The 21,363-nt window shown below is 38.9% G+C and overlaps 1 protein-coding gene across 3 annotated transcripts in view; it reads right to left on the bottom strand.

Annotated features, from left to right (window-relative positions):
* The window catches only part of Nsun6 (NOP2/Sun RNA methyltransferase 6), a 45,019-nt gene that overhangs the window by 3,388 nt on the left and 20,268 nt on the right, over positions 1-21,363 (bottom strand). For all 3 annotated transcript variants that reach the window (XM_060372297.1, XM_060372295.1, XM_060372296.1), the window contains exons 8-10: positions 15,183-15,302; positions 7,935-8,079; positions 2,874-3,022 (exon numbers count right to left, since the gene is read on the bottom strand). In XM_060372297.1, the coding sequence (XP_060228280.1) occupies positions 2,874-3,022; positions 7,935-8,079; positions 15,183-15,302 (414 nt within the window). The remainder of the gene's footprint in view (positions 1-2,873; positions 3,023-7,934; positions 8,080-15,182; positions 15,303-21,363) is intronic.

Below are 21,363 nucleotides of genomic sequence, written 5' to 3'. Positions count from 1 at the left end.
ACAGCATTCCTTCCTGGCTAAGATCACTCTACAGCATCAATGGCATGCAATACAACAAACTGCCAGTCAGAAAAGAGGCTCTTAGAGAATGGCATAGATTGTCCACTTTCTTGGTTATGATCTAGACAGAATTTTCCATGCTGTAAGGTATTTAATGAGCATCAGGATATGTATTGCCATGTTAAAATAAATTTCTTCCAAATCTCTTAAGTTTATCTTCTCTGTTGTCTTTTTGGACAGGTTCTCATATATCCCTGGCCTCAAATTCTCCATCTAGCAAGATGACTCTAAACCTATGATCCCCTGCCTTTGTTTCCAGAGTTTTCAGGATCATATGTGTACTGTCTTAGTCAGCTTATATCTTGCTGAAATCCAACCCAGGGATTCATAGGAGCAATGGTTAATGTCATTGGGACAGGATTCAGAATCACCAAAGAGACAAGCTTCTGGGCACACCTGTGACAAACTATAGATTAGGTTAAGTGGTGGGAAGACCACCCTCATTGTGGGAGCACTATTCTATGGCTGAGGTTCCAAACTGATAAGAAGGTGAGATGAGCACTAGCTCTCTGAGAGCACATCCTCTCCTCTCAGTCTCTCTGCAGATGCAATGTGGCCAGATGTCTGGCGCTCCTGCTGCCACGATGGGCTCTGAAGAGAAGCTGTTTTTGCCAGTCATTTTGTCATAGCAACAAGAAGTCACTATCATGTTAGGCCAGCACTCTGGGCTACATCCATCAAGTTGATGTTTTCAAGCTCACAGAGATTTTCTATGATTGCTTTGTGGATTTTATACAATGTATTTTTTAAAATCATATTTAGCTCTTAACTCTTACTTTGTTTCCTCTTTTTTTGGAAAATTCATAATTTTGTTTAAAATTTTAATAAAAAATCTTCCAAAATTATAATACATACTTGTGCCTTAGCTAAAGAAATGTAAAGAATGTGACTTTGTGCCAGCTGCAGTGATAAAGAGTTTAACATGGGTTTACTCAAAGAACCCTTACCCACTGTGATTCCAGGCTGCTACCTCCATGGGGCATTCCCAACAGAGAGCACTCTAGCTGAAAGTCAGTGTGTTCAGAGCCACTACTGTAGCGGAGTCAGGGCTCAACTGAAAACAGGTGAGATCCTACCGCACACATTCTCAGTGTTTAGCCATGACACGGCACATCAACTACTCTCTAAGTTCTCCTCAATGGTGCTTCTCTAGCCAAGACACAGGCACACCTGCTAGGCCCTGAGCTCCACTCACAGCCGGCCCTCTGCACCGAAGTCACCCATCTACTTAGTTTCCATTCTGAATGTCTATTTCACTATGACCTAAAAACAACAACAGAAGGAAAAAACAAAACCAAAGTAAATTAATTTTATCCTCAGGCCAAAGCAGATTTTTGTCTGTAAAGAAGTCATGTGTGCCACTTGGTGTTTTCATGCCAAAGGTGGGTTCTTCGATGACTATTCTAAAAACTATTTACATAATATACAACCAGTGCTTCCTTTGTGTATGAAAGGAGGTCACAAGAGAGAAGGAGCTGAAACGTACTCAGAGGCAACCTTAGAGACTGAGTAATTACAGCATATTAATTGTTGCTGTAGTCTATGAATTACCATTGTAGGGAAGGGAAAATAATGAATTCATCTCTCATCAAAAGAACATTAGATTGGGGCTGGAAAGATGGCTCCTCAGTTAAGAATGCTTACTATTCTTGCACAGAGATCTGTTTTCAGCACCCACATATAACTCAGCTCACCAGTTACAGAGGTCTTATTCTGGCTTTTCCAGACCCCTGCTGCGGGTGGGGCATACACAGACAAGTAGACATAAACTTGTACATAAAATTTTAAAAATAGAAAAATTGAAATTAAAATAAAAGAACTCCATGATTCGAAATCTACTAAGTTTAACAAAACTGACAAGAATCATCTAATATTCTATTTACAATGTACTAGATCAATTAAATTTTCAGTTATTGTGATCCTTCTACATTCTGGACATTATTATGCCTAATTTAATAATATGTTACCCTGATTAGACTTATGACTTCTAATCTGATACCAAAAATAAACCAGAAAGAGTAAAGAGTAAGTTATTTATATTGAACTCTTTACATCAATTAGTAACTATTCATGAATTACTTAGTGAACTGAGGTTTTATTTTTGTTGTTTTATTTTCATTTAAGGGTAGGATGTTTACAAGTAACTACACAGCTCAAGGAAAACATTATATAGGCTACTGGCTGTTTGTTTTAAAGGACAGGTCAACATAAAGAAAAGCTCCCTATGTTTAAAGCTAACACTGGGTATGATGATACACACATCATCACAGCATTTGTGAGGCGGAGGGAATAATATGGAGAACTTGAGTCTGGCTTAGAATACAAAGCAAGAGCCTGTCGCAAAAAAACTAAAAAACACACAACCAAAACACTTGGTATTCTCAATCTCTTCCTTGTCTGGTGCAAAAAGTAGATAACATAAAATATATTATGTTAACTAAGTAACGATGACATTAAGTGTTCATTTGTGCAAGCTTCCCAAACTGAACCTCTAACCATTACACAATAGCTGTGCTTTCTCTCAACATACTCCTTTATTCTACTTCCTGTTCCTAGGAATTTACCTATTCTAATAACCTTGTAATCGGGATCATATAAAATGTTTCCTTTTGTGTCTGGTTTACTTCACTTAGCATGAAGTCTCCACAGGCTATTCATATTGTAACATGTACCAAATTTCACTCTTGTTAAGGCTGAATGAATATTCCATGCAGGCATGCCGCATCCTATGTGTATAGTTTTGTCCATGACTCCTAGTTGTCCCCCCGTGGTCACAGTCAATGGCGCTGCTGCACACAAACACCATCTCGTACCACATTAAAGAGTTTTCGCTGCAGTGGCTGGTATGATGTCACTTCCTTCAGAGTCCAAGTACAAGCCATATTTGGCCTCTGTCCCATCCCACTGCAGGGTGCATCAAGGAGAATTCGATCAAAAGACTCTGGTAAGAATGGAGGTGCCCCTATAAAAGAGAATTATAAACATTACCTATTATCTGATACATAGGTCTAAACTACAATAGATACTCGAGATATATGAGAATTTGTGATATATATTACATGTAATAATATATGTATATTATTATTACAATCCAAGATAGTAAACAGACATAATTTCTCCCTTTAAGCAACTACTTGTATAGACTAATCATGACTCATATTTCACATAAATTTCACTTTGTAAGAACATCAAAATGCAGTTGTTGTAGATGAGTTTTGTTAGTATAACACAACCCCACACTAAAACAAGTAAGACCTTCAGCTCTTAGTGTCAGAAGCCATAGCACGCCAGAGCCAGTCTGCAGGCGGCTTCCCGAAAGTCAGGGTCTTCCGAGCTCTGCTCAGATATGAGGGTTCTGGCTACTGTGCTTTAGTCTCCTGGCTTTACAGCAATGTGTGTGGTTACTGTCCATGATCCATTAGCCGCCTGGATTTAATAGTCCATCTAGTGTCCCTTGTGTGATATGAGGAATTTCTGACATATTTGGTTTTATTGGAGAAAGTGATGAAACTGGTTCCATTATACTTGTATTTTTTTCACATGCAAGCTTGGCACTGTTACTGAACATTTTTATTTAAACCCAGAATTACCTTCCATTTTTTCTCTGGTTAGAAGATTGTTAAGATACAAGGTATTATCAATTTAACCCACCTCCATCTAGAACCTTTTTTTTTTCTATTTCATCTACACTGTTTTGAAAAAAATACTTTTCAAAGAGATTTTTATTTTTATTTATTCATTTTTTTGACGAATACTGGTATCCTCCTTACTCAACAGCAAAAAAGGAGATTATAGTAGAACATGCTGTCATCATGTTTCCCCAAAAGCCTCATCAAAATGGCCTTTTTTATTGACCAATTGTGTTTTTCCTTTAAATAGGTACACCTGTTGTGTAATTTTTCTGTACTGAAACCATTGCCTTTCTTACTGAACAGAACAACTCTAGCATATAGTTTTATCTTCTAGAATATAATATTCTATGAAGATTTTCACAATCTACTTTCTTAGCTTTGGTTTTTTAACCTGTACACATAATTGTCAACTATCAAAGCTTTGCTTTCACTCTTTCAAGTGGTCCACAGTGTGAAACCATACTAAAATGGTGCAAATGACTATCCTGCTATTGTACTGCCTGCCAGGTGCAAGAGCCACCAACAAGAGGCACAGGACAAGAGGCACAGGGGTGAGGTGGTGGCGTGGGGAGACGAAAGACAACAGGGATAGAGAGCAGACTTTCTCCTCTATACCAGCTCTTCTTGCCAAAACCTTCACAGTCCTTTTTACTTTTGCATGAGCAAGTTCCAGCATTTCCTGTAAATAATAGCCTGGAGTCGACGGGCCCTCGATAGGTGGTATTTCAGGTCCATGTCCAGGAAGAGCCTGATATGTGTGGAGGCACCTACAGTAGCTAGGTAGTGCTCCTCCTGGCAGCTAGCAGTTCTAGGCTGCCACACAGATCTCCTCCTGCTTTACAGCCTGCAAGTGTGTACTCGCCTTGGTCCTCCTATCACTTATTTTCACACTAAATGGTTTCTTGTTGATTAAAATTTAGACTTTGTACATTTTGTTTTTCACCCTGTGACCATGCGAATTTATCTGAAATACAACTTTCAACAATTGCCTGTGCAAATTAGAATGTGGTCCAGAAGTTCCATATTTCCAGAGCCTTCCACTATGACAAACCAAGAACAGACAGCAATTCAGAACTGATTCACACTTTATGGGGCACAGCTAAGCTGGTAGCCCTGTTAAGGGTAGCGCCCATGCCAATCTCGCCATTCCTAATGGAGTATGTGATGGCTGCCCTTTCTTGCCCATTTGACTGGCTTAAGAAGTTTGGGGCATTAGTAAGGTACATCTCTGGGAATGTCCGTGATATTTCAGAGAAGACCTGGTCACAGGGCCCTGCTCTGAGACAGTGGTTAGTCCTCATGTTGGGAGGTGGCAGGAGACAAGAGGCAGGCTTGTTGGAGAGTGCTGGAGGAATGTTCTTTGGAGCCAGTAGCTTGCCCTAGATGTGATCCCCTCTTGCTCTGGTTCCTGGCTGCCACATGGACTGTTCTCCTGAGCCATGCCCTGCCTACACCTGGACTGAACCCTTTGAAAACAGCAAGCCAAATGAACTCTTTACTTCTTTAAGTTGTTTCTGCAGAATCTTTGTTACAACAAACATGAAGCCAAGACAGTGCAGTTAATGCATGGTACAGGATGGTTATATTGACATTAAAGATTAACGTCTTAAAAATGATTATCAAATATACTTGGTGCAAGTGAAATTAAAACCAGACAGGCAATACAACTTCTATAATATGCTGTAAGAATACTAATGTTCCATTTACAAGAAGCTTTTCCTAATACTAGAGAAAGACAGAAGACCAGCACCCATGCCCATGTATGGTAGAATAAAACTGTGAAAATGGCTCTATTATGCAGAGGCAATATTCAATAACACCACCAACAATGTCCAATGACATTCTTCACAGAAAAATGAAATCCTAAAATTCACACAGAAGCCAAAAGACCTGAAATAATCAAAGCAACCCTAGACAGAAAGGCCAGTGCTACTAACACCCAGCTTAAGCTCTCACCACAACGCTATGAAAATAGAAGCCCATGACACTGGGACACAGACCACACAGACTAAAGAAATGGAGCACACGTCTTAAACCCATACAACTGTGTCCACCTCTTATTTGTCCAATGTACAATGGAAAGACAGACTCTTCAATAAATGGAGCTATAAAATACAATGAACAGAGAATACATATATATATATGTATATATAAAATATATAAAATACAATGAAAGAGAGAATGTATATATAATAAATACAATGTATATATAAAATATATAAAATACAATGAAAGAGAGAAGTCACTGAGTAGAAGAAAAATAAGTTACATCCAAAGAGGAATGATTTGAAAAATATATAGTCAGAAGGAAAAAGGAAAAAAAAAAAAAAGGAAGATGTTCACAGTGCATAAAGGTAAACAGGAAGCTCAACTGCAGAGACTATGGGGACATTTCAGTCGCACCAAAAACTGTAAGCTGCAATAATTTGTTTAGGGATACACAATACATACATACATACATATGTATATATGTATATATATATATATATTATGCAAGAAAAACAAAATAAAATGGAAAATTAAGAAAAAATCTTGGGCTTTCAATGAAAACGTCAGTCATTATGAGGTTCAAATGGTCGGTGGTGGATATGTTTGACAGTAAAGTTGACAAGTTGGGTTACCAAAACCTATGATGTATAAACAGAAGACTAAAAACACAGCACATAGAAACCCAGCTAATTATGAGGAAAGACAGCAACACAGGAGGCAAACACATCTGTGCATCTCCAAAGGAAAAAGGAACAAATGGCTTGAGCAAGTCTTCAACACTCAGTTATTTACTGGAATGAAATGGGGTAAATATTTCACACAAAGACAGAATAACTGTACTAAAAAATAAAGTCCAACTATTCCTGCCTGTAATGGCTCTTCACTAGAACTTCCTTGATTTAGGGTCACTTACGATGAATGCCTCAGAAGGTGTCAGTGAGGGGGTGTGTGTGCAGGCATTTCTAGAGACCTTTAACGGCACAGAGGATCCGCCTGAAACCTGGCAGCACCATTCTATAGGCTCAAGTCCTGAATAACACGGACAGAGAAGTGGAAAGCAGGGTTCATCTCTCTCTGCTTCCTGATTATGATTCAATGTGATCAGTCTGTCATGCTCCTGCTACAACAGCTGGAGAAGCACTTGACATTACACAAATCCTCCCCATCACGATGGAGAGGGCTTTAACACAAAATGCACCATTATGAGGTGACATTAAAACAGAGTACACCATGATGGGGAGGTCAGTAACACAGGGTGTACCTTCACATTGTGAGGCAGAAAGGACCTTTCCTTACGTTGCTTTGCCAGGTGTTTTATCATAAAACTAATACACAAATCAATGGGTGAAGAATTTAGGTAAGCATTAATTGCTCTTATGGCCAGTGGGTACATGAAAAGTATGCTCACTACAACCAAGCTTCAAGAAAATGCAATGAAAACTGTGAGACACAAAACTTGACCCCTATGAGCAGGTAGTTATCAAAAGAAAAGAACAGAAGCTAAGACCATAAATTAAAACAACACTAGTGACAATGGCATGGTTCTTCAAACAAGAAATCAAAGTGCTGTGTGATGCAGCAATCATACTTGCTAGTGGGAATCTATGAATGGAGCTATCGTCAGAGATAGCTGCTCTCCCACGCTCACTCCAACACTACTTACAGCAGCAATGCTACAGAATCAGCTCAAATGTTTCCCAACAAGAGATGCCATGAAAAGATGTAGTGCATGTACACAGTAGAATACTCTTCAGCCTGGAAAAGAAATCTGACACAACAGCACAGAAGAATCCAGAAGACACTATGTTAAGAAAAAACAAGCCAGGCACCAAAAGACAATCTTATCCAGGGCTAAAAAGTAGAACATACTAAAGCAGATAGACAGACAATGGTTACCAGGGCCTGAAAAGGAAGGACAGGGAGATACTGTGGAAAAGTTAATAAGTTTAACTAGGCAGGAAGAGTAACTTTTTTGAGATCTAGACACAATGGGATTCTATACTTAGTAATAACATATATTGCATTTCAAAGCTATCAAGAGTAAATTTTTGGAATTTTGAGTGTCTTGCCATTGAAACATTAATTTACTAAAACATTAACATTATATTATAAAGTACATAAACACTAACATATTACCTTAATTACTTTCTGCTTACTCCACATTCATACCTGTATCAAGATCTAATGAGTACATGCAATTACGAGAAGAAAACACAGAACAACAACAACAACAACAACAAAAACTCAGGTTACCTTCTGTGCCATCAATCATATCACATTTAAGAGCCTTTGTTGCATCAAAGCAAAATGCCCTGATAGAATGAAGCCCTAATAATGAAGCATTCTGCTTTAATTTTTCCACTTTAGGTAATATTTTGTCCAATGCTATTACTTCTCCCTAAAAAAAAAAAAACAAAAATAAAGTATAAATCCAATTATGAAAAGCAGTAATAAAAAAATAGTGTGAAACTGTAGTCTCTTGCTCTCCTCCCATACCTGCTGAAATCGTTAACAAAATGTACACCGGCTCCCAGCAATGAAAACTTAATTCCAAAACACCTCGTCTTTCCTGTAAACACACACATCCCTGTCAACTGCTCCTAAACCTAGCTACGTTTAATCTACACAAATCAAAACTGAAACACATAAGTTTGCAGAATTTTCATCAAACACAGTCTTGAAGGTAAACCTAAACCACTAATCTCAAGTGACTGCTCGCCTATGGAAAAGTATACGTTTCCTTTATGAAACTTCCTTTATGAAGCTTAAAGGAGTTACGTACAAACAAGTATTTATAAAACTGATCCTCATCTTAGTATTTTCCAGCTACACAAAATTTTTTGGACTATGGTTTTACAAAATGATGAGGTCAAGAACCCAATCTTTTGTGCATCACAGTAAAATGCTTTGAAAAGGTATAAAGTTCAAATGCTGCTAAAGGACACCAGGCAACGGAGAATGCCCAGTTTAGGAGAAGAGCCAGTGTGGTAGTTTGAATGAAGACATCGCCATAGGCTCATAGGCTCATTATTTCAAAGATTGGAACATATGGACCTGTTAGAGTAGGCATTGCCTAACTGGAAGAAGTGTGTTACTGTGGAGGGGCTGTGAGGTTTCAGAAGCTCAAGCCAGGCCCAATGGCTTACTTTCTCGTCCTGCTGCCTGAGTATCCAGATGTAGAATTCTCAGCTCCTTTCCAGCACCATGTCTGCCTGGTTACCATGCTTTCTGCCATAATGATAATGGACTTAATATCTGAACTGTAAGCAAACCTCAATTAAATACTTTCCTTTATAAGAGCTGCTGTGGTCATGGTGTGTCTTTACTGCAAGAAAACCCTAACTAAGACAGCCAGCAAAGCAAAGACTCCTCCAAAAAGGAAAGAGGAAGAGGGTCAGAGCCACAGGGGTAGTGACAGGAACACAGCTCAGCAGCATGATCCCCAGGTGGCCCTGGTGAGAAGAGACTGGGGTGCTATCTCAACAGGGATGCTATTATTTCAAATGAACCACCCTGTGGCGCAAGAACAGGCAAGAATCATAAGTCGGGCAACTTAAACAGGCCTGGGATTTGGCTGGGCAGAGCAGGAGAGCCAAGTGCTGGCAAGCACAGGCTGCAGGAGGCTCAACTCAAGTCAGGAAGGGGCACAGCCAGAACTCCTCAGTATCTTATTGACTGGGAACAGCACTGGTGTGTGGTGGACTGAGCTGAGGTCAGAGGGTGGCTCAACCTTAAGAGCCACTTAGAACACTTCAGTATTGTAGAGCCCCAAGAACTCTGGCATGCAGGTGATCGTGACTCAAGAGTCAAGCAACAGTTTAAAATAAAAACAGCATGATGTTAACATTTAAAAACACATGTTATAAACAGAGCAAACTATAAATGCATGGGACTGAAGAAGCTGGGATAAGCATTCACAATATTGCAAATCTATTCAATGAAATTACAGCAGAAAACTTCCCAAATACAAAGACTGAAATGGACATTTAAACAAAAAGAGACAGACAGAGCTATTTAGAAACCCAACTAGACCTTCTCAGAGAAGAATCTCTCCACAACTTATTACAGTCAACATACAGAGGAAACAAACAATGCAAAGGAAAACTTCAAGTCAGTTATAAGAACAACCACATCAGAGTAACACAGATCTCTTACAGCAGCCTTAAAAGCCAAGAAAATGTAGTATTTCAAGCCCTCAAGATAAAGTACTACTAACCAATATTGGCAGATCTAACAAAACTATCTATTAAAATTGGTAAATAAGGACATTTCAAAATAAGCACAAATTAAAGCAGCTCAAAACCAAAAAGAACTGCAGAAGAAACAGAAAGAAACACTACCTACAGAGGAGGAAAACAGACAGTCTCAACCATGAGAAAACAGAAAGGGATAAATTTATTGAGAGGAATGGCTAACCAAAGGAGAATTAGAAAGAAATCCACCATATCCAACACAGTACATTAATATACCCTTGATAGTTACAGGGGACAAAGTAAGACACACCAATCTAACCAAGTAGAAAACAATCAACAAAACTGTAAGTTAGCTGGGCTGGCAAGATAGCTTAACAGGGTTAAAGGAACTTGCTGCCCAACCTGACATGGTAGGTTGAGAGATCCCAATAAGACTTCCGATTTCTGTGTGCACATTCCTCCTGCCCCGAACAAATAAATGTAGAACAAAATTAATTAATACACATCTCTTGCAAATTATGTACATGCCTCAGCATACCAATACAGATGCAAAGGCTAACTGAGTAGATGGAAAACCCAGATCCAACTAAGCATCTAGTGTTCTCAAGAAACAGATTTCACTAGCAAAAATACCCATAGACAAAGGCTCAAATGATGAAATATGATCGATCAAGCAAATGCAAGCTAAAAGCAAACTGGCATAGCTATTCTGGTATCTGAAAAAGCAGAGTATAAAGCAAAATTAATCAGATATTTAAAAGGTCACTACATACTAAGAAAGGAACAGTTCATAAAACAAACATTAGTGGAATAAAAAGCTACACAGGTCTCAACAGAACAGCTGAATATCTTTCCCTTGTCCTTAGATAAATCATCCAAACTGAAAATCAACAAAGAAACCAGAGTTAACAGCATCATAAACCGAATAGAGTTAAATCCATAGTGTCTACAAAAATATCCCATCCAACACAAACAGAATATACATTCATCTCAGGAGTGTATGAACCTTCTCTAAAACCTACCAATTCTAAACCACAAATCAAATCTTACCAAATGTAAATAAAAATAATTTCTTGTAACTTATCAGACTGACTATAATAGAGCTAAAAGCAGTAAGAACAACTATGGAAATTACTTATATATTTGGAAACTGAAAATAAAGAAGTGCATTTCTCAATGACAAAAAATTGTCATTAAAAATCAAGTAAAGAATATTTTTTTAATTAGAAAAGAAAAAGCAAAATGTATCAGAACATTTAGGAAGTAGCTAAGAGAGCTCTGTGAAGATGAACTTTTTGTTGCCGTTTTTTTTTCTATGAATACTTATATTAAAAAAAAATCTCAAATATACAACCTCATGATGCTGCTTCAGGTCTTAGGCCAAAAGGAAGAAATAGCAAAAGACAGAAATTAATCAAATGGAATCTAAAAGAATAATACACAGACTCAACCAAAAAGTGTTTGTGTGAAGACTGATAAACTTCTATCCAAAACAAGCCCTTCCAAAAGAACAAGACACAATTTATAAATAAACTGAAAGAGAAAACAAAACAGGATGTTATATCAGTTGCCAGTGAAATATAGATCATTAGCAAATACTTTACGTTCCAAAAGGCTAGCATATCTAAACTAAAGGGATAAATTCCTAAGCACCTATGTCTACTAAATTTGAATAAGAACTTAAGCAGATTCCCAGCAAAGACTGGGAATGAAGCAGTAACAAGATGACTCCCAACAAAGAAACATCCAGAACTCACTGAATTGAACCAAACTTTTTTTTTTTTTCCTTTTTGGTTTTCGGTTTTGGTTTTTGAGGCAGGGTTTCTCTGTGTAGCCTTGGCTGTCTTGGACTTGTTTTGTAGACCAGGTTGGCCTCGAACTCACAGAGATTCGCCTAACTCTGCCTCCCTGAATGCTGGGATTACAGGCATGTGCCACCGGGCCCAGCTATTCTAACAAACCTTTAAAGAAGAGCTAACATCAATATTACTCAAACTCTTCATGGTCAAACTAATTTTTGAAGCCAATATTTCCCTTATACAAAATCAGGTAAAAGCACAAAAACATCAACAAAAAACTACAGAGTAATTTCTCTGGTAATCACAGACAAAAATTCTCAAGAAAATATATGCAAAGAAATTTAAATGACATTTGCAAGAAAATGAACAGAACCAGAAATGTTAAGCAAAACAAGCAAAATTCAAAAATACAAGTATTGCATATGTTCTTCCACATGCAGAAAGGTGTGTGTGTGTGTGTGTGTGTGTGTGTGTGTGTGTGTACATCATGAAAGTAGAAGGGGACCATGAGAATAAAGGAAATAATCTAAAAGGAGGTGTGAGGCAAGAAAAATACTAATGGATTTATGTGACATGGAAGCAGGAAGAGGAAGAGAGCCAGCATTAGAGATGGGAAGAATAACGGATGAGGAAGAAAAAGAAAAACAAAGTACAATGACAAATTACGGAACTGTCATAATGAAACTATTTTAAAACATCTTAACAAATCACACTTGAGTCAAAGTCACTCAGTGACAGTTTTAAGATTATGCCGAGTCATTTGGTTGGTATTTTGAAACATACTATGAAGTAACAGTACATACAGGGTAGATCAACTCTTCTGTATATTTTCTTGTTTTTAAAATGGTATATATCACATGCATCAAACTTACAACATGTAACTTTTCTGGTCATGTTTCTAGATGCCATCAAGGCTTTAAAACAATCCAATACCTGGACAAACAGGTTGAATAGGCAAACCTTGACATTTAAGGTGAACTGAACAAGAAAATTAGAAACAAACAAACAATAAAACACAGAGCCAAATAAAGTTCAACTACACTACAGAGAAAGAGAAATTCCCCTACCTGTGGGCTACTTTCACAAATGCACAAGTCTAGAGCTGCATTTATATGTTTGCTTAACTAATAACAAAAAAAGAAAAGCTCCAGCAGACTTAAAGTATCCAGCAACCTGCCACTCCAGGACTAGGCCATATGGCTATTTTTGGCTTACAGCAAGATGGTAAATGGGATGTAAGAAGATACACAAAAATGTTTGGGCAATTGCTAGTGGCCTCAGGCACTAGCAAGTGGGAGAGATGCATGGGACCAGAGAAGCAGGGCATTCCAGCTGTTTCCGCAGAGGTCACTTTAGATAGGTAAAACTATAAACTCAAGTGAATGTTACTATTCACTCGGGACATTACCAGAAACACCAGCTTATCTGCAGCTGCACCAGAGCCTTCAGACCATCCCAATCCCCTAACCTGCCTCAGCTCAGCAAATGTTTAGTTTTGTGCCACCAAGGCAGTGTATTTTGAAGCACAGGAAATCGACTTATTCGTAAATATTCTCTTTGGAAAGACTTGTTTTACACCGAAAGTAAAACACACCTAGGGAGTTACCTTCGTGGTGACTGTACTTGTCTAGGTGTACAGAGGCCCTGGTTCCAGCCCCTAGCAATTGCCCCGCCCCAAGCAAGTTCTAGTAAATACAGTCAGTATATTGTAGACAAGGCAGACTATCACCTTCTCACATCATATGAGTGATCACATCCAAGTTCTGAGTAAACTCAAAAGTATGTTCATTAAAAACTCTAAAAATTAACCCTTGACCTACCAGTTGTCATCATGCCTTGGCCTCTGAAGTGCTCTATTTATACGTTTATAAGTGTTCCTTAAAGGTTACACTCTTTAACCATCTTAGATTGTGTAACACATCACTCACTCCTTTCTATACATCCTTACCTATATATACGTCATGCTTCTCTCTTGCACAATTACAATCACTGCTGTGGCTAAATCAGTTGTCTATTTCCCACCCACCCATACACAGCTGAAAAGCATAAAATCACATCAACTAATCTCACTAGATTTCTGAATACTACATTCATAACTTCTTAGTAAACATTGGATGTGTCCATTTCTCATTTTTGGACTCGGTTTCCTACAGGGATTTTTCACACCTCAAAATTCTTTCTCTCCTCTGTTGTCTTTGACTCTGTTCTCCCTGCTTCCTGTCTTATTGAGAAAACTAACAGAGGTGAGAGGATGCCCAGTGCTACGGCGTGTATCCCAGTCCGCCAGAAGTTACGCTCCTGTGCAACTTCCCTTCTTTTTCCAGGAAAACTGTGTCAGGCTACAACTTAACGCCACCTGCACATCAATTTCTAGCCAGTCCCTCCTATTCAGTCATTATTCTCTCTCCATGGACACTATCAATTTTTCACTTAAATTTTCATTAGCACACAAACATCATAAAAAAATATCCACTCCTTGAATCCCACATCACTGCACTGCTCCATTCTCTGCAGGTTAAATTTTAGCAAGCAAGCTGTATAAAGCTTGAAACAAAAAAACAAAAGATGGCAACAAATAGCCCTGTTTCTTTAATTGAAGAAAAGAAGGGATCACAACACTACTGAGTTTTGAACACAGATAAATCCAGACCATAATAAAAGAAAGCTCTTTGGACATTCTTACATATGCAGTAAAATTTGGGTGAGAGTTATCCAGGATCAGACTTACTTATTATCAGGACAATATTCTTTTCTAAATACACCAGTGAATGCTCATTTGAATGTTTATATGTTTACTGATTCAGAGTATGTGTGCAGATAAACCACATATATGAGGACAACACTGATAACAGTCTCTAAAATTAATTTTTAGTGACAGTGTGTAGCTTAGTAGTTCATATAAGTTTAAAATCCCAAAATTAAGTACATGCCTTGTATCCCTGATCTCTCCGGGACTTTAAACATGAATGAGTGTTGGATTTTATCAAATGCTTTTTCAGCATCTAAGGAGATGATCATGTGTTGTTGTTTTTTTTTTCTTTCAGTATTTTTATATGGTGGATTACACTGATGGATTTCTGTATATTGAACCACCCTGCATACCTGGGAGGAACCAACTTGGTCATAGTGGATGATATCTTTTATGTGTTCTTGGATTTAGTTTGTGAGTATTTTGTTGAGTAATTTTGCATCAATGTTTATAAGGGAGATTGGCCTGAAATTCTCTTTCTTTGTTGGGTCTTTGTGAGGTTTAGGTATCAAGGTGATTCTTAAAGTAAGAACAAGAAAACATCTCTTAAATATTTCAGTTAAATAATCCCATAAGGGAACAAGTCTGTAATTATATTAGCAAACTGGGAATCTCTTGAGATTGTTCTCATGCAGAAGTGTCGACTGAGCTGGATGTGGAAATGACACAGCAGAAAAGCCTCTCGGTTGAACGCGCTTGCCCCTGGCTGACCTCCCCGGCCCCAGGGGCCCTCTGAGAGAAGCCATGAAGACATTCTCACCTGGTCCTGCATCAATGTTGCAATATGTGTAGTTTTGCCCCCAGGTGCTGCACACAAATCCAGAATCTTCTCTCCAGGTTGAGGATTCAGAACATGAGCTACAACAGCAGATGGCAAATTCTATAAGAAAAAAAGACGGGGTCTTGACAATGCAGCCTCTCAACTCAATAAACAAACAAAACATAACACTTGCCCATTTACTGTTGGAAGAAATGAAGGACACAGATTTTGGGAGATAATGATTCTTCCCAAAAAAGGTAACGGACGGCATCAAAAGGCATGAAGACCCACAATTTCTCTAAAGTGTCCCCACCTGCTCTCTACATTGACTTCAACAATCATATGAACTGAAAAGGGATAGCTTCTACCAAACTCCTTTTTTTTTCTTTTTTCTTTTTTTCAATGCAGTTTATTCAGGAACCTTGAACAATCTTCTGACCCTGGGGAAAGCCAGCCCACAGCTTAAATAGCCTTTGGGTAGCCAACCCCAGCGTGCCACATGGGCAATGCAGATAGGTCCCCATACACGGAAGCAAGCCAGATCCTCAGCCTTAGCCAAATATGGAGTTGTTTGTGACAGAGAGCACTCACCATCGGGAAGGTGGAAGGCGGAAACCAGCTCCATCTTTAAGGCATAGCATTCCGCAGCTCTCTACAGTTCCCCCTTTTTGTTTTAGACGCATCAGGCAAGAGTAGAGGTCTGATCTCTGATATTAGAAATAAATTGGGACTTTGTACCGATGTTCATTTAGGTGTCATCCACCCAAAGAGCATCAGACCCGTCTGATACCTTTTTCTCAGAGGCTCTACCAAACTCTTACACATAGCTGATGTGACTTCAGCATGTAACTGCTTTAGTTGTCACCCCCAGACAACTTGATTTTGATCCCCTGGACCTATATGGTGAAGGAAAAAAATTACCACAAATTGTCCTCTGACCTATACATATACACACACATGCTGTGACACATGCATACAAATGTTCACATAATACAAACACTTAAAAAGAGCAATATCCTTTTTATTAAGTTATAAGCCAGTGCAAGCTTAAGAAAATACAAGCAGAGACCTGAAGGTGTTTCAAACAGGTCTGATAAAGAGAGAATTCTCAAAATTCAGGAATACTGAATGGCAGAGAAACACTTAAAGAAATGTTCAACATCCTTAGTCATCTGGGAAATGCAAATCAAAATGACCCTGAGATTTCACCTTATACCCGTCAGAATGGCTAAGATCAAAAACTCAAGTGACAACACATGCTGGAGAGGATGTGGAGAAAGGGGAACCCTCCTCCATTGCTGGTGGGAATGTAAATTTGTACAACCACTTTGGAAATCAATTTGGCACTTTCTCAGAAAATTAGGAATAGTGCTACCTCAAGATCTAGCTATACCACTCCTAGGCATATATTCAAAATATATGCCTAGGACATATTTGCTCAACCATGTTTGCAGCAGCTTTATTCATAATAGCCAGAATCTGGACACAAGCCCAATGTCCCTCAACTGAGGAGTGGATATAGAAATTGTGGTACATTTACACAATGGAATACTACTCAGCAATTAAAAATAAGAACATCATGAAATTTACAGGCAAATGGTGGGAACTAGAAAACATCATGAGTGAGGTATCCTAGAAGCAGGATATACACATGGTATATACTCACTTATAAGTGGATATGAGACATATAAGATAAACGCACTAAAATCTGTACACCTAAAGAAGCTAAGCAAGAAAGTGGACCCTGTAAGATGATCAAGACTCATTCCGAAAGGCAAACTAGATAGACATCGGAAAAGGGAGAGAACAGGACACAGGACAGGAGCCAACCACAGAGGGCCTCTGACTCTACCCAGCAGGGTATCGAAGCAGATGCTGAAGCTCATAGCCAAACTTTAGGCATAGTGCAGGGAATCTTACGAAAGAGGTGATGAAAGACCTGGAAGGGACAGGAGCTCCACAAGGAGAGCAACAGAACCAAAAGATTCTGGGCACAGAGGTCTTTTCTAAGAGTAATGCTCCAACCAAGGACTATGCATGGAGATAACCTAGAACCCCTGCAGAGATGTAGCCCATGGTAGCTCAGTCTTCAAGTGGGTCTCCAAAGGGGAACAGGGACTGTTTCTGACATGAACTCAGTGACTGGCTCTTTGATCACCTCCCCCTGAGATAGGAGCAGCCTTATCAAGCCACATAGGAAGACAATGCAGGCCACTCTGGATGAGAGATAGGCTAGGGTCAGATGGAAGGGGAGGAGGACCTCCCCTATCAGTAGACTTGGGGAGGGGTATGGGAGGTGAAGAGGCAGGAAGGGTGGGATTGGGAGGGGATGAGGGAAGTGGCTACAGCTGGGATACAAAGTGAATAAACTGTAACAAAAAAAAATAAAGAAATTATAAAAAAGAAAATAAATACAGAGTGCCAGTTTAATACCAAACTTTAAAAACAAACAACCACTGGCATGGGTTACTAAAGAATAAAGAGTATTGCCTTGCATCAAGATTCACTTACAGTTCAGGCATTTTCTCCTACTTTCAAAGATATTTTGAAAAATTACAGGGCATTCACTCATCTCTCTAGTGGCTCAGAAGGTAAAGCCTGCATGAAACCCACATTAAAAAGCTGCATCTATAATAATTGTAGCTTTCCCAAGGAGAGAAGGGAGCTGGAGACAGAACCATCCAGCAGCTGAGGAGCCAGCTAGCTCGGACAGCAACAGGGCAGAAACAAGCAAGACCCTGCTTCAATGAGATACAATTCTAAAACTGGACTTTGCCATTGAAAAATTATTTCTGAACTGCTTTTTTTTAAGAACTCCCCCCAAACAGACCCCAGGTAGCTGTTTGAAGCGCTATGAGTAAAGTGGCATTGTAGCAATTTATCTGATTCCTACTGATCAGTGTGAAGGCACTGTAAAACTCTGGGCTCAGGAAGAGTCTGTGTAAAGTAAGACCTAGGAAGGGCCCTTCTCATCTCTTGTATAATAGCAAATAAATCCCTGAAACCAGAATGGTCACAGCAAGCCATGACTTCTATCAGTTTCTTAGCTTTCAATGAAATGAAATGCGCATACTAACTACTATTATCTCAGAGTAGAAGAGATTTGAAAGTTATTATTACCAATCTCTTCCTATCATTTGATGTGTGCATGTGTGCACGCATGCACGTGTGTATGTGCCACTCTTCTGCCTCAGCCTCCCTGTGTTATTTGAAGCTTGTGAATACTGTTTTAAGAATATTTAAAAGCAGAAAACCACTCAAACTGACATGGTGCCTCTTACTATACTTTTAGTGACTATCCTTTAACCAACTGTAAATACAACTGTCACTTGAGAGTTCACATTTCTCTGAAAAGCCATCTGTGTTCTCATGCCATTATGCAAAACTGTGAAAGTTTTCCATTTGTGACAATATAGTACATATATGAGAATTCAAAAATAATGATGATAATTTTTTTTTTTTTCAAATTCTGTATCTTACATGTGGACCACTGAGATGGCTCAGCAGGTAAAGGCACTTGCCACCAATCCTAATAACCAGGGTTCAATCCTCAAGTCCCACATAGTGGAAGGAGTTATTTTCTGACTTTCACTCAGGCCATAGAAGTGAATGTCCCTTTCAAAAATTATAAGTGTATAAATGTAATTATAAAAATTTTAAACAAAACTTAACTCTTCTGATCTCTTCTTTTTGAAACTCCTTAAGAAAGCTATTGTTACCTGATTCTAGCCTAAATTCAACCAATTTGTTCAGGTTCTCCTAGATCAAACAGGGCCCTGCTAAGAAACTGGTAGCTAAGAAACCTCAGTGGCACCTGGGCTGAAAGGCAGGTAGGCAATCTTTGTTATCCTTCCTGTCCTTCTCACAGATCTCTCCAGACTTACTTAGTCCTGCTGCATGCAGCCTGTCTACAGAAGACCCTCCCTCCACATCATCACATTCCCTAGGATTCTGCCTCTTAGTTCAAACACCAGGGGCCTTTTTCTCTCCTGCTGCCCTCTCAGGCTTTCTTAAAACTAGCCCATTTCAATTCCTTTGTGTTACCTGTCAACAATCTCTACCAGGGGCCCCACCCCCACCACTGCCTAGATCCACAGTGGGCAAATGCAACCAAAGAACAAAACACCACTCAACAAATACAAGTTCAGATAACTATTCAAAGACACACCTCAAACATCATTAACTCCAGATGCCTACATCTCAGTACAAAAACACAAACTTGTCTTTTCCAGGAGCTAGTAACCTACTGCAGCAGGTCCCAAGAATTAAAATTTAGCTGAGTACAAAACAAAGACTTTAAAATACCAATTATAAATATGTTCAAGGACCTTAAAAATATATGAATAAATGCCTTAATGAAGGCATAAACAGCCGAATGAAATAATGAAAACATTTCAAGACATGAAAGTAGAAACAGAATCACTAAATAAAGCACAAACTGAAATAAAACTGGAAATGAAAAACTTGAAGTGTCAAACAAAATCCTCAGAGGTAAGCCTCACCAACAGATTATGAGACATGAAAGAATTTCAGGTTTTAAAGATCAAGAAGTAGTAACGAACAGCTCAGTAAAAGAAAACATTAAATCTAAAAACAAGCGAATAACAACAGTAACAAAAAACAGGCACAAAACACCCAGGAAATCTGGGACACTATGAAAAAACAAAACCTATGAATAATGGGTATAGATGAAAAAGAAGAAAGCCAAGTCAAAGCCATAGAAAATATTTCTAATAAAAATCACAGAAGAAAATGTCGTCAATCTAAAGGTGCCAACTAAAGTACAAGCAAGCAGAACACCAAATAGGATGAGAAAAGAAATTCCCCACAGTAACTACTACCTGTACATATCTGTACACTAGATGGATGTACAGAACAAAGAAAGGATTTAAATGTTGCAAGGAAATATTAAGTAACATATAACGCAGGCCCATTAGAATAACTCCTGGCTTTTCAGGAAGGGCCTACCTGGACAGATGTTCTACAAACTGAGAGACCAAAGAGGCTAGCCTATACAAAATATGCATCAAATAATACCAATCACAAACACATACGCACATATGTACACACACATACACACACAATCTATCATTCTAGCTCTATAGAAGGCACTAGAAGGAAAACTTCAGTCTGAAGAGGTTAACTATGCCCAAGGGGATACAAGGAATAAATAATCCCAGAAAAACTTAAAACAAAATTACAAGAATCAAGAAACTCTCTTTCAATATCAGTGGTCTCTTCTCATTTAACCAAATAAAAAGACACAGACTAACAGACTGGATTAAAAAACAAGTACCCATCTTTTCTGCTGCATCTAAAAAATACACCTTTACATTAAGGATAGACATGACTACAGGGTAAAAACGATGGAAAACAAGATTCTAATCAAACAAGTGAAGCCATTTTAATAGCTGACAAAATGGATTTCAAACAAAAACTTATCAAAAGACATAGAGAAGTACACTACATACTCATTAAGTATGGAATTCTGCTGGATAATGTTCAAGTCTGATGTATCTGGATAGCCAACTGAGCTCTACCTATTGCAACAGGCTTCCTTTTCTCAAAGGCATTCTTCCCTGTCTTCCCCAATCTGGGTATGCCAGGTTCTGAAAGGAGCATTGCATCGCCCTCAGGGAAAATTACAGGCAATTACAGGAAATTACCCTTTCCTGATAAGAAGATCTGCTCTGAAGGAACCTGGGACTTCCTGGAAATGCACCACCGTGCTAAGGATCCTAGTTGTCAGCAGTGACCTTAAACAGCACTTGGAGATTTCCCCACCAATAGGATAATTAAGTCTGTGTTCTCCTTCTTGTGACAGGAACTGGCTACTGCATGTAAAATGACGCACTGTACCACTACATGTAAATCAAGCATCCCTGGCACCCCTGACCCCAGCAAATCAAACATATTCACCCTTGAAACAGCCCAAGGTTTATAAATCCCTAATTTCATATAAACGGGCTGGCTGGATACCATCAGCTTTCCCCCACGGCACCTGAGATTTGTCATTTATCCTAGAGGACAAGGTTCCCCTCCTCCCTGAAGAATCACCACAGGGCACCTGAACTTGGCTGTCAATCAAGCAGCTGCCTGCTCACCCAGAGCTTCTGGACCACCTGAAGCTCACTGTCAGCCAGCCACGCGCTGCTCACTGATGCACTGCCTCTGCACCCAG

Source organism: Meriones unguiculatus, chromosome 19 (assembly GCF_030254825.1).
Source record: "Meriones unguiculatus strain TT.TT164.6M chromosome 19, Bangor_MerUng_6.1, whole genome shotgun sequence".
Lineage (NCBI taxonomy): Eukaryota > Metazoa > Chordata > Mammalia > Rodentia > Muridae > Meriones > Meriones unguiculatus.
The sequence above is the reverse complement of the archived record's forward strand: the minus strand, read 5'-3'. Positions and strand labels throughout refer to the sequence as shown.